General features: G+C 47.2%; 2 protein-coding genes across 9 annotated transcripts; one reads left to right on the plus strand and one right to left on the minus strand.

The window, feature by feature from the left end:
• Positions 1-1,911: 1,911 nt before the first annotated feature.
• MRPL12 (mitochondrial ribosomal protein L12) lies at positions 1,912-9,786 on the minus strand. The gene is made up of 5 exons (XM_053301279.1): positions 9,629-9,786; positions 8,033-8,219; positions 7,688-7,762; positions 3,991-4,128; positions 1,912-2,308 (listed from the first exon to the last, which is right to left on the minus strand). Exons 1-5 carry the CDS (start codon positions 9,679-9,681, stop codon positions 2,192-2,194), a joined length of 570 nt encoding a protein of 189 aa, XP_053157254.1. The 5' UTR covers positions 9,682-9,786; the 3' UTR covers positions 1,912-2,191.
• A 45-nt stretch (positions 9,787-9,831) lies between these two features.
• LOC128347122 (methyltransferase-like 26 B) lies at positions 9,832-15,527 on the plus strand. 8 transcript variants are annotated; one of them, XM_053301275.1, is made up of 7 exons: positions 9,832-9,916; positions 12,104-12,392; positions 13,840-13,999; positions 14,158-14,217; positions 14,715-14,782; positions 15,103-15,181; positions 15,374-15,527. In XM_053301275.1, the coding sequence occupies exons 2-7, from the start codon at positions 12,166-12,168 to the stop codon at positions 15,425-15,427; spliced, it is 648 nt and encodes a 215-aa protein (XP_053157250.1). In that variant the 5' UTR covers positions 9,832-9,916; positions 12,104-12,165; the 3' UTR covers positions 15,428-15,527. The 8 variants fall into 8 exon arrangements, with proteins under 8 accessions (XP_053157250.1, XP_053157246.1, XP_053157247.1 ...); XM_053301271.1 differs by having other exon boundaries at positions 9,848-11,479; XM_053301272.1 differs by having other exon boundaries at positions 9,848-11,479; positions 12,122-12,392.
• Positions 15,528-15,576: the final 49 nt, after the last annotated feature.

Raw genomic sequence — 15,576 nt, forward strand, 5'->3', positions numbered from 1 at the left:
AGGATACATTTGTGTGCAGAACCTACCCTACAATGCAGTCCTTCACAGATTCAGCCATAGCCTCCTACAAACAACTGTTGTGACTGTACTATCTGGAAAGTAAACTGCCACAATAGCAGAAACAGGATTAAGGCAGCTACAGTGTCCATGGAAAGGCTATGCCCCACACAGCAGGTCCTTTGTACAAATTCCCAAGGTATGGTCAGGATGCATTCCAGAAAGAACATTCGAAGCAAATTCTTTGTTTGGGCAGTGTGTGTTGCACCTAGTTACCTGAAATAGAACACCTGCAAGGGAAAAGACATGCTTCTCACATAAACAGCTCCCTGCTTCTTCTTTTAAGGCAGGGCTACACTACTTTGTACAACATGGGCATTTTACTAGGAGCCCATCTTGCTCTATTGACCTATCTAAAACAGATAATGTCTATCTTAGGCAATTTAATAGGGTGCAGTGGCTGAGACAGAGTGTCCGTACAGAATAGATTAAATAAACTGACAACTGGAGAGGTTCACTATGCCACAGTGACCCTTCCCCTTGTATACTGGGTCCCTCCCTAAAAGTGGCTTCACTAGAGGTTTCATGCACTGCCGGCACTAGTTATCAGCTCTTGAAACAGGAGCTGCTATTTGGGTTCAGCTTCCCAACTCCCGTGCTGTGAAACTACCACACAGCAAGCATCCAGCAAAAGGAAATGAGCAAGTTGTAGGCTGTGATGGCCAAGTCACCCCAAATGGAATCGAGGGGAAAGGAAAGAAGTGTAACTGAGCTATTTGTACAACACCAGCCAGTAATTCTGAAAGATCGACAGAGAGATTTTCCCACAAGGTTCTTGGTGGAGAAAACAGACTGAAACAGACAGTCTTTTGCAAGAGATCACACAGTGGTGGTTTTTTGGCGTGCCATTTTTGATTACTCTTTTTCAAGGGATAAAGCAAAATGTATTATGTTTTGAAATGCATTGGGACTGGTAGAAAAATGTTATCACATCTCCTGCACCCAGATGATTTTTGTTCCTGCCTAGGTTTACCTGGTTGGCAATGTCTGCAGTAGAAGTGAACACACCAGGAAGAAAGAGGATCCAACTCCTCTTCTATGAGGAGAAAAAACCTTTTCTAAGGACAAAGAAAGCACCACTGTCTGCAAGCCTACAACACACACTAGGGATGTGCATGGTTCTAGTTCGGAGGCCCTTTATGGGCCTCCAAACCGGTTCGAAGGACGGGCAGTTCTGCTGGTTCAAAGGCGGGGGCATATCTTTAAGGGCAGAGGAGGGTGCCCTTACCCCTTCCGCTGTGTTTCCCCCACCAGCGCTCCATTTTAAAAGTCTCCATCGGGGCAGCAGCATACCTCCCTGCCATCCCAGTGTCCTCCTTGGTCAGGAGTAAAAGGAAGTACCCGGAGCGCATGCACGCACTTGTCACGCTCACTCATGTGCCTGCCCGGCATGCATGCGGGCGCAACGGGCGCATGCCCAGCATGGGTACTTCCTTTTACTTCCAACTGAGGAGGACACTGGGGCGGCAGGGAGGTACGCTGCCACCCCGACGGCGACTTTTTAAATGGAGCACCAGCAGGGGAAACAAGGTGGGAGGGGTAAGGGCACCCTCTCCTGCCCTTAAAGGTATGCCCCCCGCCAGCCTTCGAGCCTCCCCCCACTGGTTCCGTGCATATTCCTAATACACACATGGCCGATCCATAGGCCATCCCTTTCCATCAATCTCCTAGTGGGCCACATTATAAACTGCGGTTCAGACTATACTGTTTGACTACCAAGAGCACCCCCGGCAGGAGCGGGGAAGAGAGAGAGTGTGTACGTATGCACACATACACATACACGCGTACATACGTGCCCCTCTTTGACGGGGGAAAAGGGCACCATGCATGCAAGAAAGTCTCCTCACACATCACTTGTCCCACAGGTGTTCTCCCGTGTGTACATTCTTTATAGATTCAGTTATCTGCAGTGCTGGTACAAGCAACAGCCCTCGTGATGCTGAAGTCATTCACTGTGCACTGAGCCATCCCAGTGGAAAACCCCATTGCCAAGAAAACAAGCCAGGGCACAGCTTCCCGAAACCGTAGAGAATCCCCCACCAGTCAGCCGACAGGAAAAGCCGAGGGCAGGCGACACAGGTCAGGGGACTACCCCCTGCTCTGCTTTAGTCCTTGGGCAGCAAAACCAACTCTTTTACTCCAGAACTACAGTCCCTCCTGCTGCTTCCAGAGCTTCTTTGATTTTCTCCGCTTCCTCTTTAGGTATATTTGCCTTGATCTCCTGAGGAAGAGATTCCACCAACTTCTTTGCCTGCCAAAGACAGAAACAGTTCTGTTCAGTAACTGAAAAGGAAGAAATCCTGAACTCGAGGTTGCTGCCTGTGCCCAGCAGCCCAGGATCCTCCCCACCTTCCCCTTATTCCTCTCACATGGAGTGGATACCCTAGGTCAGGGGAAGACTGGCCAAATTCAGGCATTTCCTATATTAAAGCCCCAAAATAAACTTCCAGCAAGCAAAGTTCTTTGGCAAGGGACAACTAGGCATTTCTGATCAAAGTCCAAGTGCCTATACTAGGAAATCCTCTTTGGAATACAGTGAATCACAGAAGATTTTGCTACACAAGTTGGCAACATCCTATAGAATGCCGTCACTTCCACTAATTCCGGCACAGAGAAGTGCCCATAACTCTACATCAGTGTTTCTCAACCACCGGTCCCTGGACCGCTGCCGGTCCCCAAACTGCTGCCGGTCCCCGAAGGGTTGAGTGCCGGTCCCTGACTGGGAGTCAACCCCCCCTCAACTGAAATCAAGGCACTCACTTCCTCAATTTTGCACATGGCACGGAAGAGGAAGAGTATCACGGAGGCATGGGACCCTTCTTGTGCCTTGCCTCCACATGCTGCTGAGATCTTCCTACAGCTATCTTATTCCCTATCTTTACAGCTTCAAACTGTATGCGGTGCAGGGACATGGAGGAAAAAGTATGGCAGTGGGCGCCACTTGAAGGGCTGCTGGTTCTTGCACGCTCATTGTTTGCAGCCAAAGGTTGGTTGATTGAAACCCAGCTGCCTGTTGTGGTCGAGGCGCCTTGAGAGGGGACGCTGTTTCCCTCTTGCATCAGTGGGGCTTGCTTGTATGTTGTTTTCATTGGCCCCATGTAGCTTTTGAATTTTTCTAATGGCCCAACATCCCCTCTCCATTGAATAATCACAAGCACCTCCACTCCAGACATACTGGAGACAAATGTGTTCACCCAGGCTTTTAGATTCAGGGGTTCTCAACCTTGGGTACCCAGACGTTGGTGGACTTCTACTCCCATAATCCCCAGCCATAATGGCCAAATGCCATTGTTGTTGGGGGTTATAGGAGTTTAACTGAGGGACCCAAGGTTAAGAACCCCTAATATTCCATGTTTGCAAAAGATTCCAAATTTAATTATTTTAATGCTTATATAATTTTCATTCTAAACTGCCCAGAGATGCAAGTTTTGGGCAGTATAGAAGTCTGAGAGATAGATAGATAGATAGATAGATAGATAGATAGATAGACTTGAAACCCCTTTACTAACTGCTGGTCCGGGAAACTGCGCATGAAGAATGTAGCGGTCCTTGAAACTCTGCACGAAGAATTTAGCGGTCCTTGACTCCAAAAAGTTCGAGAAACACTGCTCTACATCACCCTCTCACATGCGAGCATTCCCTTGGAAGCTTATCTTTGCCTGGGATGTGCTGACCCCTTCTGGAAAGAGCAAATATTGACAGCAAAGCTGCTGTGGGCGTGCCAAATAAGAGGCAAGAAGAAGCACCAGTGTTCCCACAAAAAGACACCAAGAGAACCTTGGCAACTATGATTCCAGGTCTCTGACTATTTTGAGAGCACCATCTTCTTGATGATTTCTTCAATGTGGTGCTAACAAAGAGCAATGTGCCTCCCTCAGGGCTTTCATTCAGTCATCTGATGTGCATGCCTTGAGTTGTACACACTCTACTTACCTGGACGAGGTTTAGTCCCTGCATACAGTTCTTCACCTCCTTGATAAGTTTCACCTTCTCTTCAGCCTTCACCTCAGTCAACTTGACAGTGAAATTAATCTTCTCCGGCTTCTTGGGAAGGTCTTCCTCCTCTGCTGCCTGGCAGAAAACAAGGAGGGAAATGCACACTATACTTACTACCTGCAGCTGAAGCCTGCCCTTCCCATCCCCAAGGACTGAGTAGTCAAGAAGGATCAAAACTGAGGCAGGAGACAGACCTCGCATGGCTTGCAATTGGCTGGTTGATTACCATTTCCCTTTCTTAGCACTGGTTGTAAGGCAACTGCTGGACACTTACATCAGTTCTCCTTGAATTATGTAGCAGTGGAGATGATGAATGAGCTGTTTTAGTGTACAATTTTACCTTTACTGCAAGTCATCAGTGGCATAATCCCCCACCATGCAACTATTTAAACAGTGAGGGAGGGCTCTTTTGTTCATGCCCCTTGTGGACTTTCTGGAAGCACCTGGCTGGTTGCTGTGGGAAACTAGATGCTGGACTAGACTGACCTCTCATTTGATCTCCAACAAGGCTCTTAACCTAACCATGTAAGAAGATTGGACCTGGACACTCCACATGAGAAGGAGTACCAGAGCATGGTAACTGTAACCTCCTGTAAGAGAGGAAGGATAACAGCTTATCGGGCAATCTTGCGAGGGCAGGTAATCTTGCCATTTGAGTTGCTTGCAGGTGGCTTAGACAAATGTCTACACCAGGCCTGCACAACACAAGGCCTGGGGGCCTTTTTTGATGGCCTACAGGTAGGAATATCCTGCAGCAACAACAGGACTACTCTGCAAGAGCAAGTTGTGAGGCTTACTCTTAAGTAAGCATGTCTAGGATTGCAACCTGAAAGAAACAGCAATATAGGAGAGAAAAGGACATATTGATTTGGGGCTGGCATGCACTCCAGGTGCCCCACTGACTGAGCAGGGACAGGATCTATTTTCTGACCACACTACCCTTAATTAAAAGGGTGGGTTCCTTGACGAGACAAGATCCACAACTAACTAATAATTGCTTCCATTAATATTTTTGATAATTAGATGTAATAATGTGCTGAAAATGGACCTTTCTCCTGAACACCACGTGGTTGGTTCTGGCCCACCAGGGCATTTGAGCTGTGCACTTCTGGTCTACACACTACTGGGTTGGGAGGCAGACCTGATGACAACAGGGCTACTAGAAGTAAGATGTGTAGAATAAGGGACAATATGGTGCTGTGTGCGTACACACACACACACACACACACACACACACACACACACACAGCGCTTAATAAGAGAAACCAGAACTGACTTGCAACAAAAATGTTGCTGTATATCTCTAGTGTGCAAGTGTTACCCGAGCCTATGACTGAGCATGGTAAAAACACAAAAGTTAGCAGCGGAGACAGGGGTGCCTGCTCTAACTTACTCTTTACTTCATATGCACTGTTTTTTCCTGTTTGGGAGTGTCTTTTTGGAAGGGGGAAACTGGTGCTCAGTTCCAGCTCCTTTTCAACCCCCTTCCCCCTCAGAAACACAAACTTTGGATATTTTGAACCTATGGGTCACCCCAGGTCTGCCAGTACCTTGCCCACAGGCACTCCAGTTATCCATCCATAAGGATCCCAAGTTTCAACACTTTCAGAAATAGTATGCAGATAGGTCACATATAGCTATGGCCCCAACCTCTTGTTCACCCAAGCCTGGGCCACAGAGAGCCAAATCTGCATAAAAGGATTTTAAATAGCTGCTTATTCAATTAAAAGCACCTTAAACTGCTGCTTATTAATTAAACAAACCGCCTTGGGATTGTTTTAGTGGAAGGCGGTATACAAATTTAACACTAAATAAAATAAATAAATGGCAAATCAGTGGCCAGCCAAGACATCTGTTATCCATTCTTTAATTCTGAAGGAGAATGCTGCTAACTTTAACACTGAAATCAAGCTGGTTGATATAGGTTCTGTTTTAACTCAACTGCTTCCAGATTGGTTCAGTCTTGGGGTGGGGTATAGGCTTAGGTGAGAGTTTACTATTTCTGCAGAAGTTCAATATCCTTGAAATTGTTAATACATTTATATCCTGTAGGGATGTGCACGAAACGGTTCGCAGGCCATGTTGGAGGCCTGCGAACTGGTTCTCTGGTCTGGTGGTCCTATGAACCGTCGGCAGGGTGGGGTGGGGTGTTGCTTTAAGGACGGGGGGGGGTGTTGTACTCACCCCTCCTGCCGCTTTTCCCCCTCCGGCGCTGTAGTTTTCGGCAAAATCTTCACAACGGCAGTGGTCCTCCCTGCCGCCTTGTTGGTGCCCAAATGCGGAAGTAGCATGCGCCCCCCGCCGTGTGCGTCATGCAGGTCACTGTGACGTGCGCGCATGTTACTTCCGCATTTAGGCACCAACAAGGCAGCAGGGAGGACCGCTGCCATCCCGAAGATTTTGCTGAAAATTACAGCACCGGATGGGCCTTAAAGCAACACAAACACCCCCGGCGTCCCCGTGGACCTTAAAGCAACACAAACACTCCTGGAGTCGGACCGCGCCTCCACGGTCCGTAAACACCACTAATATCCTGTCCTTCCACCAAGGCAGTATATATGGGATACCAAAACGCTGCTGGCTTTAAGTGTGTCCACCTAGTCTGGAAACCAAGGATAAGAACCTAAGAACAGCCCTGCTGGATCAGGCCCAAGGCCCTTCTAATCCCACATCCTGTTTCACACATGGGAAGCCCACAGGCAAAAGCTGAGGCAAGCCCTCTCTCCTCCTGCTACTGCTCCTCTGCAGCTGTTATTTAGAGGCCTCGGGGGCTCGAAGTGACCTCGAGCCACCAGACACTAAGACTGGAATCCTGGTGGTATAACAGCCAGCCAGTACTTTACAGTTTTTGCCTGAGTTGGTGAAGGTCTCCTCAGACTTCATGTTGAGAATACCCAACCTAAGAAAGATGGGGGCAGTACAGTATCTCCGCGTACACATGTTGCGGAGATGTGGCGAGCGCGCGACGTGCGCACGTGCAAAAGGCTTTCTGAAGCCTTTTGCTGCCGAGAAGGGGAAGGGGTGGCAGAGAGGTATCCTGCTACCCCAAATGCTTGCCAAAAAACACGTGCCGGCGGGGGAAAAGTGGCGGGGAGGGGTAAGTACATCCTCCCCAGTGCCGGACCGCAGCTCCGCGGTTCCATGCACATCCTTATTCAGATGCTTATTTTGGAAGGTGTTCATGCATTCATGCTACTGCCATTACCCACAGCACTGTACAGCAACTTGCTTCTCCCTTTTCTAGTCTTAAAAGCCCACTATATGTGTTAAATGTAGGGCAACAATAGAAGAAAGCACCCAGCCAGGGAATGAAGCACCATCTGGGAACAGGTGAGGGGCTGTGTGCTCCCTTTCCTGGTGCTGGCCACACCCACTGCATCTACACCTGATGCTGATACAGGGGACATGACTAGCACAGGTGAGCGGTGGTCTGCTCCTGGGCCCTTGCCAAGCCTGCTACACCCCTGTATGCAGCTGTCACAGAACGATATTAGCAACATGGTGCTTTGGAGCACCCATCTCCAAGAGGCATACACCTTTTGAGGGGCAGGTGTAATTTCACACTCAGGTGTTCACCTGTGGCAATTGTTATTTGGCCCAGGTGAGCGGCAAATTACAAGACTGGGTCTCTTACCGGAGCTGCTGACTGTGCTGCTGGCATCATTCCAGCCATTGGCATGAATCCCATGTCTTGGATCTTCAGTGTTTTCTACACAGACAAAAGGAAGCTTTAACAACAAATATTTATAAACTGCTTTTCAATGAAAGTTTCCAAAGTGGTTTACATAGAGAAATGAATGAATGAATGAATGAATGAATTTTAGACAATTCTTCATTCTTCTCTTATATTCAAGTGTATCAGAGATATATGCAACCCCACTGCATCCCATCACTATACAAGGGCAGGGGGGAACAAAAATTGCTAACACTATCTTTGTCCTGGTTTAGGAACCACCCTGCTCCATATGCAGTACGGTACCTTAAGTAACTCATTGAGGTCAGAGATTTCCAGCAGGGTCAGGTTAGCAATGTCCTGAACTAGCTGCTGAATCTTGGGCGAGTACTCTTTGTGGGCATCATCCAAAGGGGGGCTTGCCAAGGCTTCACTTCGTTGTGAGCAGGTAGCCTTCAGCAGCCTCACAGCACAGGCTCGTGGTTGATGCTGCCTGCAGAAGAGTCAAGAAGAAACTTTAACACTTCACACTTCCGAATCCCAGCATAAAAGACATGTAGGCCCCCTAGCAAAATGTTGAGCCAGGCCAGGTCACAAAGCGATATGAACACACAGAGATCTCACTACAGCGAAAGAGACTTACTCCTAACAGCAATTAAAAATGCAGTTTTAGCAGCAAGTTTGAAAAGCTGCCCATTTAGAATTAGAAGGCCTTTTCAAAAAAAGTTAGGAAAATGCTTTTAGTGCTTTGACACTGGGAGACGGACAGTTGAGGCACTTCAATATGGATAATTACCAAAAAGCACTGACAAAGTATAGAACAGGGATGAACAGATTTCTGTTTGGTATAGTTTACTTATTTATTTTAACTAGAAACTCTGTGGTCCACTTATGTGTTTTAAAGTTACAGAAGAATAATACATATTCAGGATCTCAATAGTCAGGGTGTAACCAACCTGTATAAAGCAATCCCAAGTATGCCTTCTAACCCATAAAACAATCCCAAGCAACAAAAGTGACTTAGATTATTATTATTATTACATTTATATCCCACTCTTCCTCCAAGGAGCCCAGAGTGGTGCACTACATACTTGAGTTTCTCTTTCACAACAACCCTGTGAAGTAGGTTAGGCTGAGAGAGAAGTGACTGGCCCAGAGTCACCCAGCAAGTCTCATGGCTGGATGGGGATTTGAACTCAGGTCTCCCCAGTCCTAGTCCAGCACCCTAACCACTACACCACATCCACTTAGTCCAGCATTCCTTGCAAAGATACCAGCTGGTGGTCAACCAGAAGTTAGTCAGTGGTCCACTGCTATTCTACATTCTCCCAACCTCTGGCGTGGTGGCTAAAAGTGTGAACAAACCAGGAAGTTCCTGATTCAAACTCCTCAGTCTCGAAGCCAAAAGAAGGCCTTGGGCAACTCACACTCCCTCAGCTCCAGCCCCAACTAGCAATATGGTGATAACAGCAGCCTACTTTTACAAGGCTGTCGTTAAGGATGACTACAATCAATGCCTGCAAAGCACTTTTACCAGCCTAAAGCGTCATATGTCCCTATTACGTTGATTAAGAAGAGATGGGGCTAAAGTTACAGAAGAAGCAAGCATTACCCCCAACATCTCCTCAAAGGCACAAGGGATGCTTGACAACTAGAGCACGCAGGCTTGCATGGGAGAGCGACGCTCCATGGGGAGGAACTTCTCCCTCACCTTGGACCCAGAAGCGGCAGGAGAGGCGAGTCTCCTGCAAGAGTCCACAGACACACGCGGGGCTAAAGGGGAGCAGCGGGGTCCCGCTCTCGGCCTCACGTGACCGCGGGTGACCTCTACCCCTCCTTTGGGCCCCTTGCTCCCCACGAGAGCCCCCCAGCGCCTTGGCGCTGCCCCTGCCTTCGCCATACCGCAGCAGAAGCCTGATAGCGGTGCCGAGCCGCCCCGCCGATAACATGGCCATGGCGGGAGCTCCAGGAGGCGGCAGGAAGCAGACACCGGTGGCCTCCGCACTCTCCGGCGTGCGAGACACAGAGGGCGCCGAGCGACCGCTCTACCCACAGCATCTCGCTGGTCGGCCCAAACGGGCCAATCGCCGCCGCTTTTGCGATATGACGCTCTAGCCGACCATATCACACGTCTACGTGACGCTCTGCCCCGCGCGCGGGGGAGTAAAACTCTATGTGGACTGAACAGGGGCGAGTGTTATTAACGCACGTGGTCGTATAACAACCCGTCCTTAGTTGCCTTGAAGGCGGTTTTCTTAGCCTCGGGGGAGATATCTTAGCTGATATTTTGTGGGAAGAAGGAAGGATCCTCCATGTGGATCGTCCGAAACTGAGGGGATCTGGATGTGCAATGGAGTTTTTTTTTTAACCTGTACCTATTCTAAGCACTTCTTCGTTGGTGGTCTCTGATGGTTCATTGCGACTAGAAAGCTTGCTTATAGAGGCACCTTGAATCCATACTCACATTGGGAAGAGGGGCGAGCTCTGTTTTACATTTTCAATCAGCAGAATGGTTATGAAATCGTAAATCCAGACATGAGGAAGAATGTATAAATTCGCAGGATCTTTTTCCAGCTCCCTAGAAGCTGATAAGCTAGGGTGGCAATAACATTTCTGTGTGCATACTTAAATTGCATACTTAAATAAACTGTTTAAAAAGCATAGGGTAGGGCTGCACTTCTCAGAGCGTGGTCTCAGAAAACTGATCCAGATTACGTTTTCCTCATGAAGGATTTTGGTGATGTACCTTGTTAGTGGTGACCTTTATGACTACTGCTGTTTTATTTACTTGTGTGAACGTGTACTATTTGTACAGAGCACAAAAATGACAGTTTCCTTAACAAGAGGACATGACAATCTAACCTGACTTGGGCCTGCATTATACTCAGGAGGCTGACTAAACTGATCTACTACCTTCTCTTTAAAACAAAGGTCTTCTTTCATAGTGCACAACCAAGGACTTGTATCACAATGTGCTTGCAGTTCCCAGCTGCTCATAAGAAATTTGTGAAGTTTTAACCTTCATACACCACACATGAAATACTCATCAGTGCAGGGGTGAACTATTCAAATGCCTCAGTGGTGTGGAACCAACCATGACTTGGTGTGTGGGGGCCAAGGTCAATTTTTCAGCACATTATTACATTAAAATTATTAAAAATATTAATGAAAGTGAGGAGGCAGAGGGAGTTGGAGGTGTGCACAAAACTAGTTTGCCTGGTTTGGTTCGAGTCCCCAAACTAGGGACTCAGCTCAAATTCGAGTCGGTTTGAGGTTCTAAAGTTGAAAAAGATTTTTTAAAAACTTACCACCGGGTTCGGTGGGTGCTGCTGCAGCCATGGCAGGGAGGGTCCTTTAGAGAACGGCCGGGGGGGGGGGGTTGTTGGTTGAGCCAGTTTGCACATCCCTAGATGGAGTCAGGGGAAAGGTGACGGGAAAGAGGGATGATGTCAGGGTTCCGGCACAGGGGCCAAGTCACTGAGTCGTTGCTGCTTGTCAGCAGATCACCTCAAGAGTTCTTTATGGCTCCTACTGTTACTGCAGGATATTTCTACCTGCAGGCCACCAACAAAGTCACAGGGGCCAAATTTGGCCCCTGGGCCTTATGTTGTGCAAACCTGATCTAGAGGTACATTAAGAGCACCTTCACTGTACCACAGAGCTCACCCTCACTCCTGCACTCTCCATCAAGGATATGGCAGCATTTCCGTATTTGCTGTCTGGAGTACCTTCAGCATGGTGCTGATTTTAAAAGTGAATAATTTTATTAACTTGGTCTCTTAGTCTTAGCTTATGGCCAGACAAATAAAATGTATTACTACTATTTAATCTATTTAATCCTAGCATGGGCTGTCTTTACATTTGACTCTGACACATTAAAACTGTTGATATTTTCAGCTGTCCATTTATTCCAACCAAAAAGTGCCAGAAAATACTTCAGTATCATATATCTTCCATAACCAAAATAAATGGTATATTTTATTTCCATTCCTTTAATTTCTGGCCTATTACTTCTGTATGGCATGGTAGCAGATAGTAGTCCTGACATTCACAGAGTTTGAGTACCGCTGATTTAGAGCCTTTCAATTCAGGAATAACCCAGCCAAGAGGTTCCAAAGTCAACTCATTTCATAAAAATAGTGTCCTGTGGCACCTTGAAGTCTCACATTTACTGTGGCGTGAGTTTTCATAGATAGGCCTATTCAATCAGATGTGTGAAGTGGACCAGAGTACAAAATGTGGTTCCAATGGAAACAAAAGAAGTCCTGCTGAAGCCTTTAGCGGGGACTGGTTGAGTTACAGAAGCAGGAATTGCCTGTGCTTTTCTCTTCTAGATAAGTGCATCTCAGGGTAATCTCATTTGCTTTAATAATCTAGATTAGTCCATCTGTGCAGGGCTGGAGGCATCAGAAGGCAGACAGCAGTCCTGGGAAAAGAGAATGAGGCAGCCGTCTCCAGCAGCAGCAGCAAAGATGCTGGTTTCTCCCATGGCTGAGAGGAACAAGGAAGACATCCTGGAGGTGCTGGCCGACTATGTGGATGACACAAATTCAGCTTTTGGGCTGGAACTGGGATCTGGGACTGGACAGCATGTGGTGCATTTTGCTCAAGCCTTGCCCACAGTCACTTGGCAACCCTCAGAGATCAGCCTGGCTTCTCAGCAGAGGTACACTGGGGCTTGTGATGCCGGTGGGGGTAGATGCCTTAGGTGTGTGGATCATGCCTCTCGTGGTCCTTTACTGCCATATGCCAGAGGAGTGTTTGTACAAAATCTGCACTTCAAAGCAGTGGCTGCCTTTGGGCCAGTTGGTAGCAGGGAGAAGGGACTGTTCAAAGATGCACAAAGATGCCCTGTGCTCTGTGACCAGGAAAAGCAGCTCTAAGGAATAGCGAGGTCATTTCTCCACTGTTCTGTGCTGGACAGATCCCAACTTAGCACATTTTCTTGGAAAGGAAACAAGGCTTGTTGAAGTGGTAACTGCACATCAGGGAAATGTCCTAAGCTTGACTGAACCCCTCTTAGAATTGTACTATGTAAACATCAGACGATAAAATAGAAGATTTCTCCCATTGAGGCACTGCATAATTTGGGGCTTTAGTATTAGTGTTGCTGTGACTGCTTAGGCTGATTGTGCAAAGATTAGTCTCATTGCGTTGTGCACTGGATTATAATGTGAAAGAGTAAGGGACGTTTGGAAGTGTGCTATGGAAAATAAGGAACACTAATTATATTGCAGGAAAATTTGGGACAATTGTCAACTGTGATTTTGGGGCAGGCCCCAAAGTGTCTAAGGGGTTTTCCATATGATCAACCAGTGCACACCAGCCCTGCATTTCATCTTTAGTGAAATATTCCTTCTAATTGCTATTTGCATAATACCCAGTCCCCAGATTTTCCAGAGGGATGGAGAGAGAATTGCAACAGGCTGTTATTCTATGATGGCAGCACCACAATAGGACGATACATGCAGGGATAATGTTGTGCAGCCTCTTAAAACAAGTAGTACAGAAACTGTGCAGAACCCCCATGCGGAGCAAGGAAGTTCAGGCAACAGATAGAACTGTGTTTCATTTACTAGCGGTGGGAGGGCCACTCTGTTGTTATTGTGAGAAGCATTCCTTTTCAAATAGCAGCCACAGAAGGATCTTTTATTTCTGTCATTATTCACCCCTGCCCTTGGGAAGGATCAGAAGAGACACGGAAGGAAATGAAATTATACAGGGGCAAGGAGTTGTGCTGCTTGCCAGTAGTAAAATTTCAGGCATGAAATAGCAGTCACATTTGAAATGGTGGCATTCTCATGTGAGAATCACCATTCCCCAGCAACTAAATGTTGCTGGAAAAATACTTTTAACTTGCAGAACCAGGAGTTATATGGAATCTTTAAGGAGTTAATCCAACTACTACCAAAGCAGAGTAAGAAGATTTACAAATTTGACAGATTCTGGCCTACCCTTAAAAAAAAAAAAAATCCAGGAAGAGATTTCCCACATCTTTTGTTGGCATCTTGTTCTATTGCCTGACTACTTATGCTTCTTTAGTCAGGGGAATTGGGTCGTTCATCCCCGTCTTTGTGACAGCTGTATCTTATGCCTCCCACCTTTGCTTGCAGCATATCTGCTTACATTCATGCTACCAAGGTGACCAATGTCCGAGAGCCCCTTGCCATCGATGTATCGCAGCCATGGGACCAGTGGGCTGGCCTGGGCCGTGGCTGTTGCGACTTCATTATCATCATCAACTTGCTACACATGACTGACCAAGGCTTGGAGGTATGATGATCCTACAGGGCCCAGGGACACTCCTACAGGTCAATGTCACTAGCACGGACCTTCTTCACGCAGGGATCCCAATGTTTGGGATCCTGTGCAATGCCAACCCCAGGGGGAGGAGGGCCAGACCTCTTCTGATTCTACATTGTGTGTTGCAGGGAATGTTTAAAGGCATAGGACAACTACTGAAACCTGGAGGCATTTGCCTAGCTTATGGGGTGAGTATAGGAGACCCTTCTTCATGTGGCCATCAGTTGTTACCTGCATTCACAATTTAAGCCTATGTAAAAATAATGCCAGGGTGTCTGAAACTGGTAATATCCAAAATCTATCTCCATACCATTAAACTGAAACTGTACAGTAGAGATCTATCTGGGAGACACAAACTACACCTTCTATGTCACCCACAAAGACTGATTTGGTTATCAGAAATGTCCCCATCCCTGAAGTTCTAAAGCTGTCAGTTAGCCATTCAGGCTCGCTCTTCATTCAGGCAAAGATAATTTTTTCCCCTGTTCCGTTTGCTGGAAAGATTATGTTGTAATCTGGTGAGTGCACCCTCTTATGACATGTGCTGCTGCCTTAAGGAGCCTAGCCCTTTCCCAAGCTTGCTGTTCAGTCCTAGTGTTGAACCTACTGACTTAAGGACCCTACAGAATCGTCCTGCCTCTTTGGTGGCCTAGGCAGCCATTCTGACTCTGCTTCCACTTCACAGCCCTTTGCCATTAATGGGATCATCATTCCAGAGTGTAATGTGCAACTAGACGAAATGCTTCAGGCCAGGTAAGTTAGACTGGAAGTATTGGATTTCCCTTCTTCAGTCTCCATCAAGACTCCATCTTGGGGTCACCACCAGAGCCCTGCTGGGATCAAGTGGGGTGGGGGAGGGCTGCATTCTGTTTCTCTCCTCACCATTAGATTACATGAATGGCAGACAGTGGGGCTACGAGGAATGCCCTTTGTTCATCTTCCATCTCCAAGAAAGGGGATCATGTTCAAAGATTAACCTGCTGTGCCCTTTTCTTAGAATAGGTCCTAAGGATCTGTTCCAAGGAAAGGGGCTGATGTTCCACCCTTCACACACTGTGCTTTTAAAATGGCAGAAATCCTGAGTGGGGGCTAAGAGATGTGGAAGAGCTTCGTCAGCTGGCAAACACCAACGCACTCCGTCTTGAGCGCATGGTAAGAGGCAGCGGCTGACCTAGAATATTGCACGGAGCAATGAAAAGACTAGTGTCTCTGAAGCTTGCCCTTTATTTCCCAGGCATGGAGATTTTGCCTTGACCCCAGCTCTGCTGTTCCCATCTTGACTTCCATCGCTTGCACAAGTTCTCCTTAACCCACTTCAACCCAATGTCTGTTTTTCTTCCTCAGTTGGAGATGCCTGAATACACCAAATGCCTGATCTTTCGCAGGAGAGAGTTATGAGCTCTGGCTACAGGACTAGGACAGTAGGAATTATTATTGCAATGTTTATAGGGAAAAGTGAACATTAAATTCAAATAAAAATGGAGGCTTCTGTGGCTTCTTTGGAAATGGGGTTCTGGGAATAGTCTGGGGCAACTGCTCTCTCTTCT

The sequence above is a fragment of the Hemicordylus capensis genome, chromosome 2 (assembly GCF_027244095.1).
Source record: "Hemicordylus capensis ecotype Gifberg chromosome 2, rHemCap1.1.pri, whole genome shotgun sequence".
Classification (NCBI taxonomy): domain Eukaryota; kingdom Metazoa; phylum Chordata; class Lepidosauria; order Squamata; family Cordylidae; genus Hemicordylus; species Hemicordylus capensis.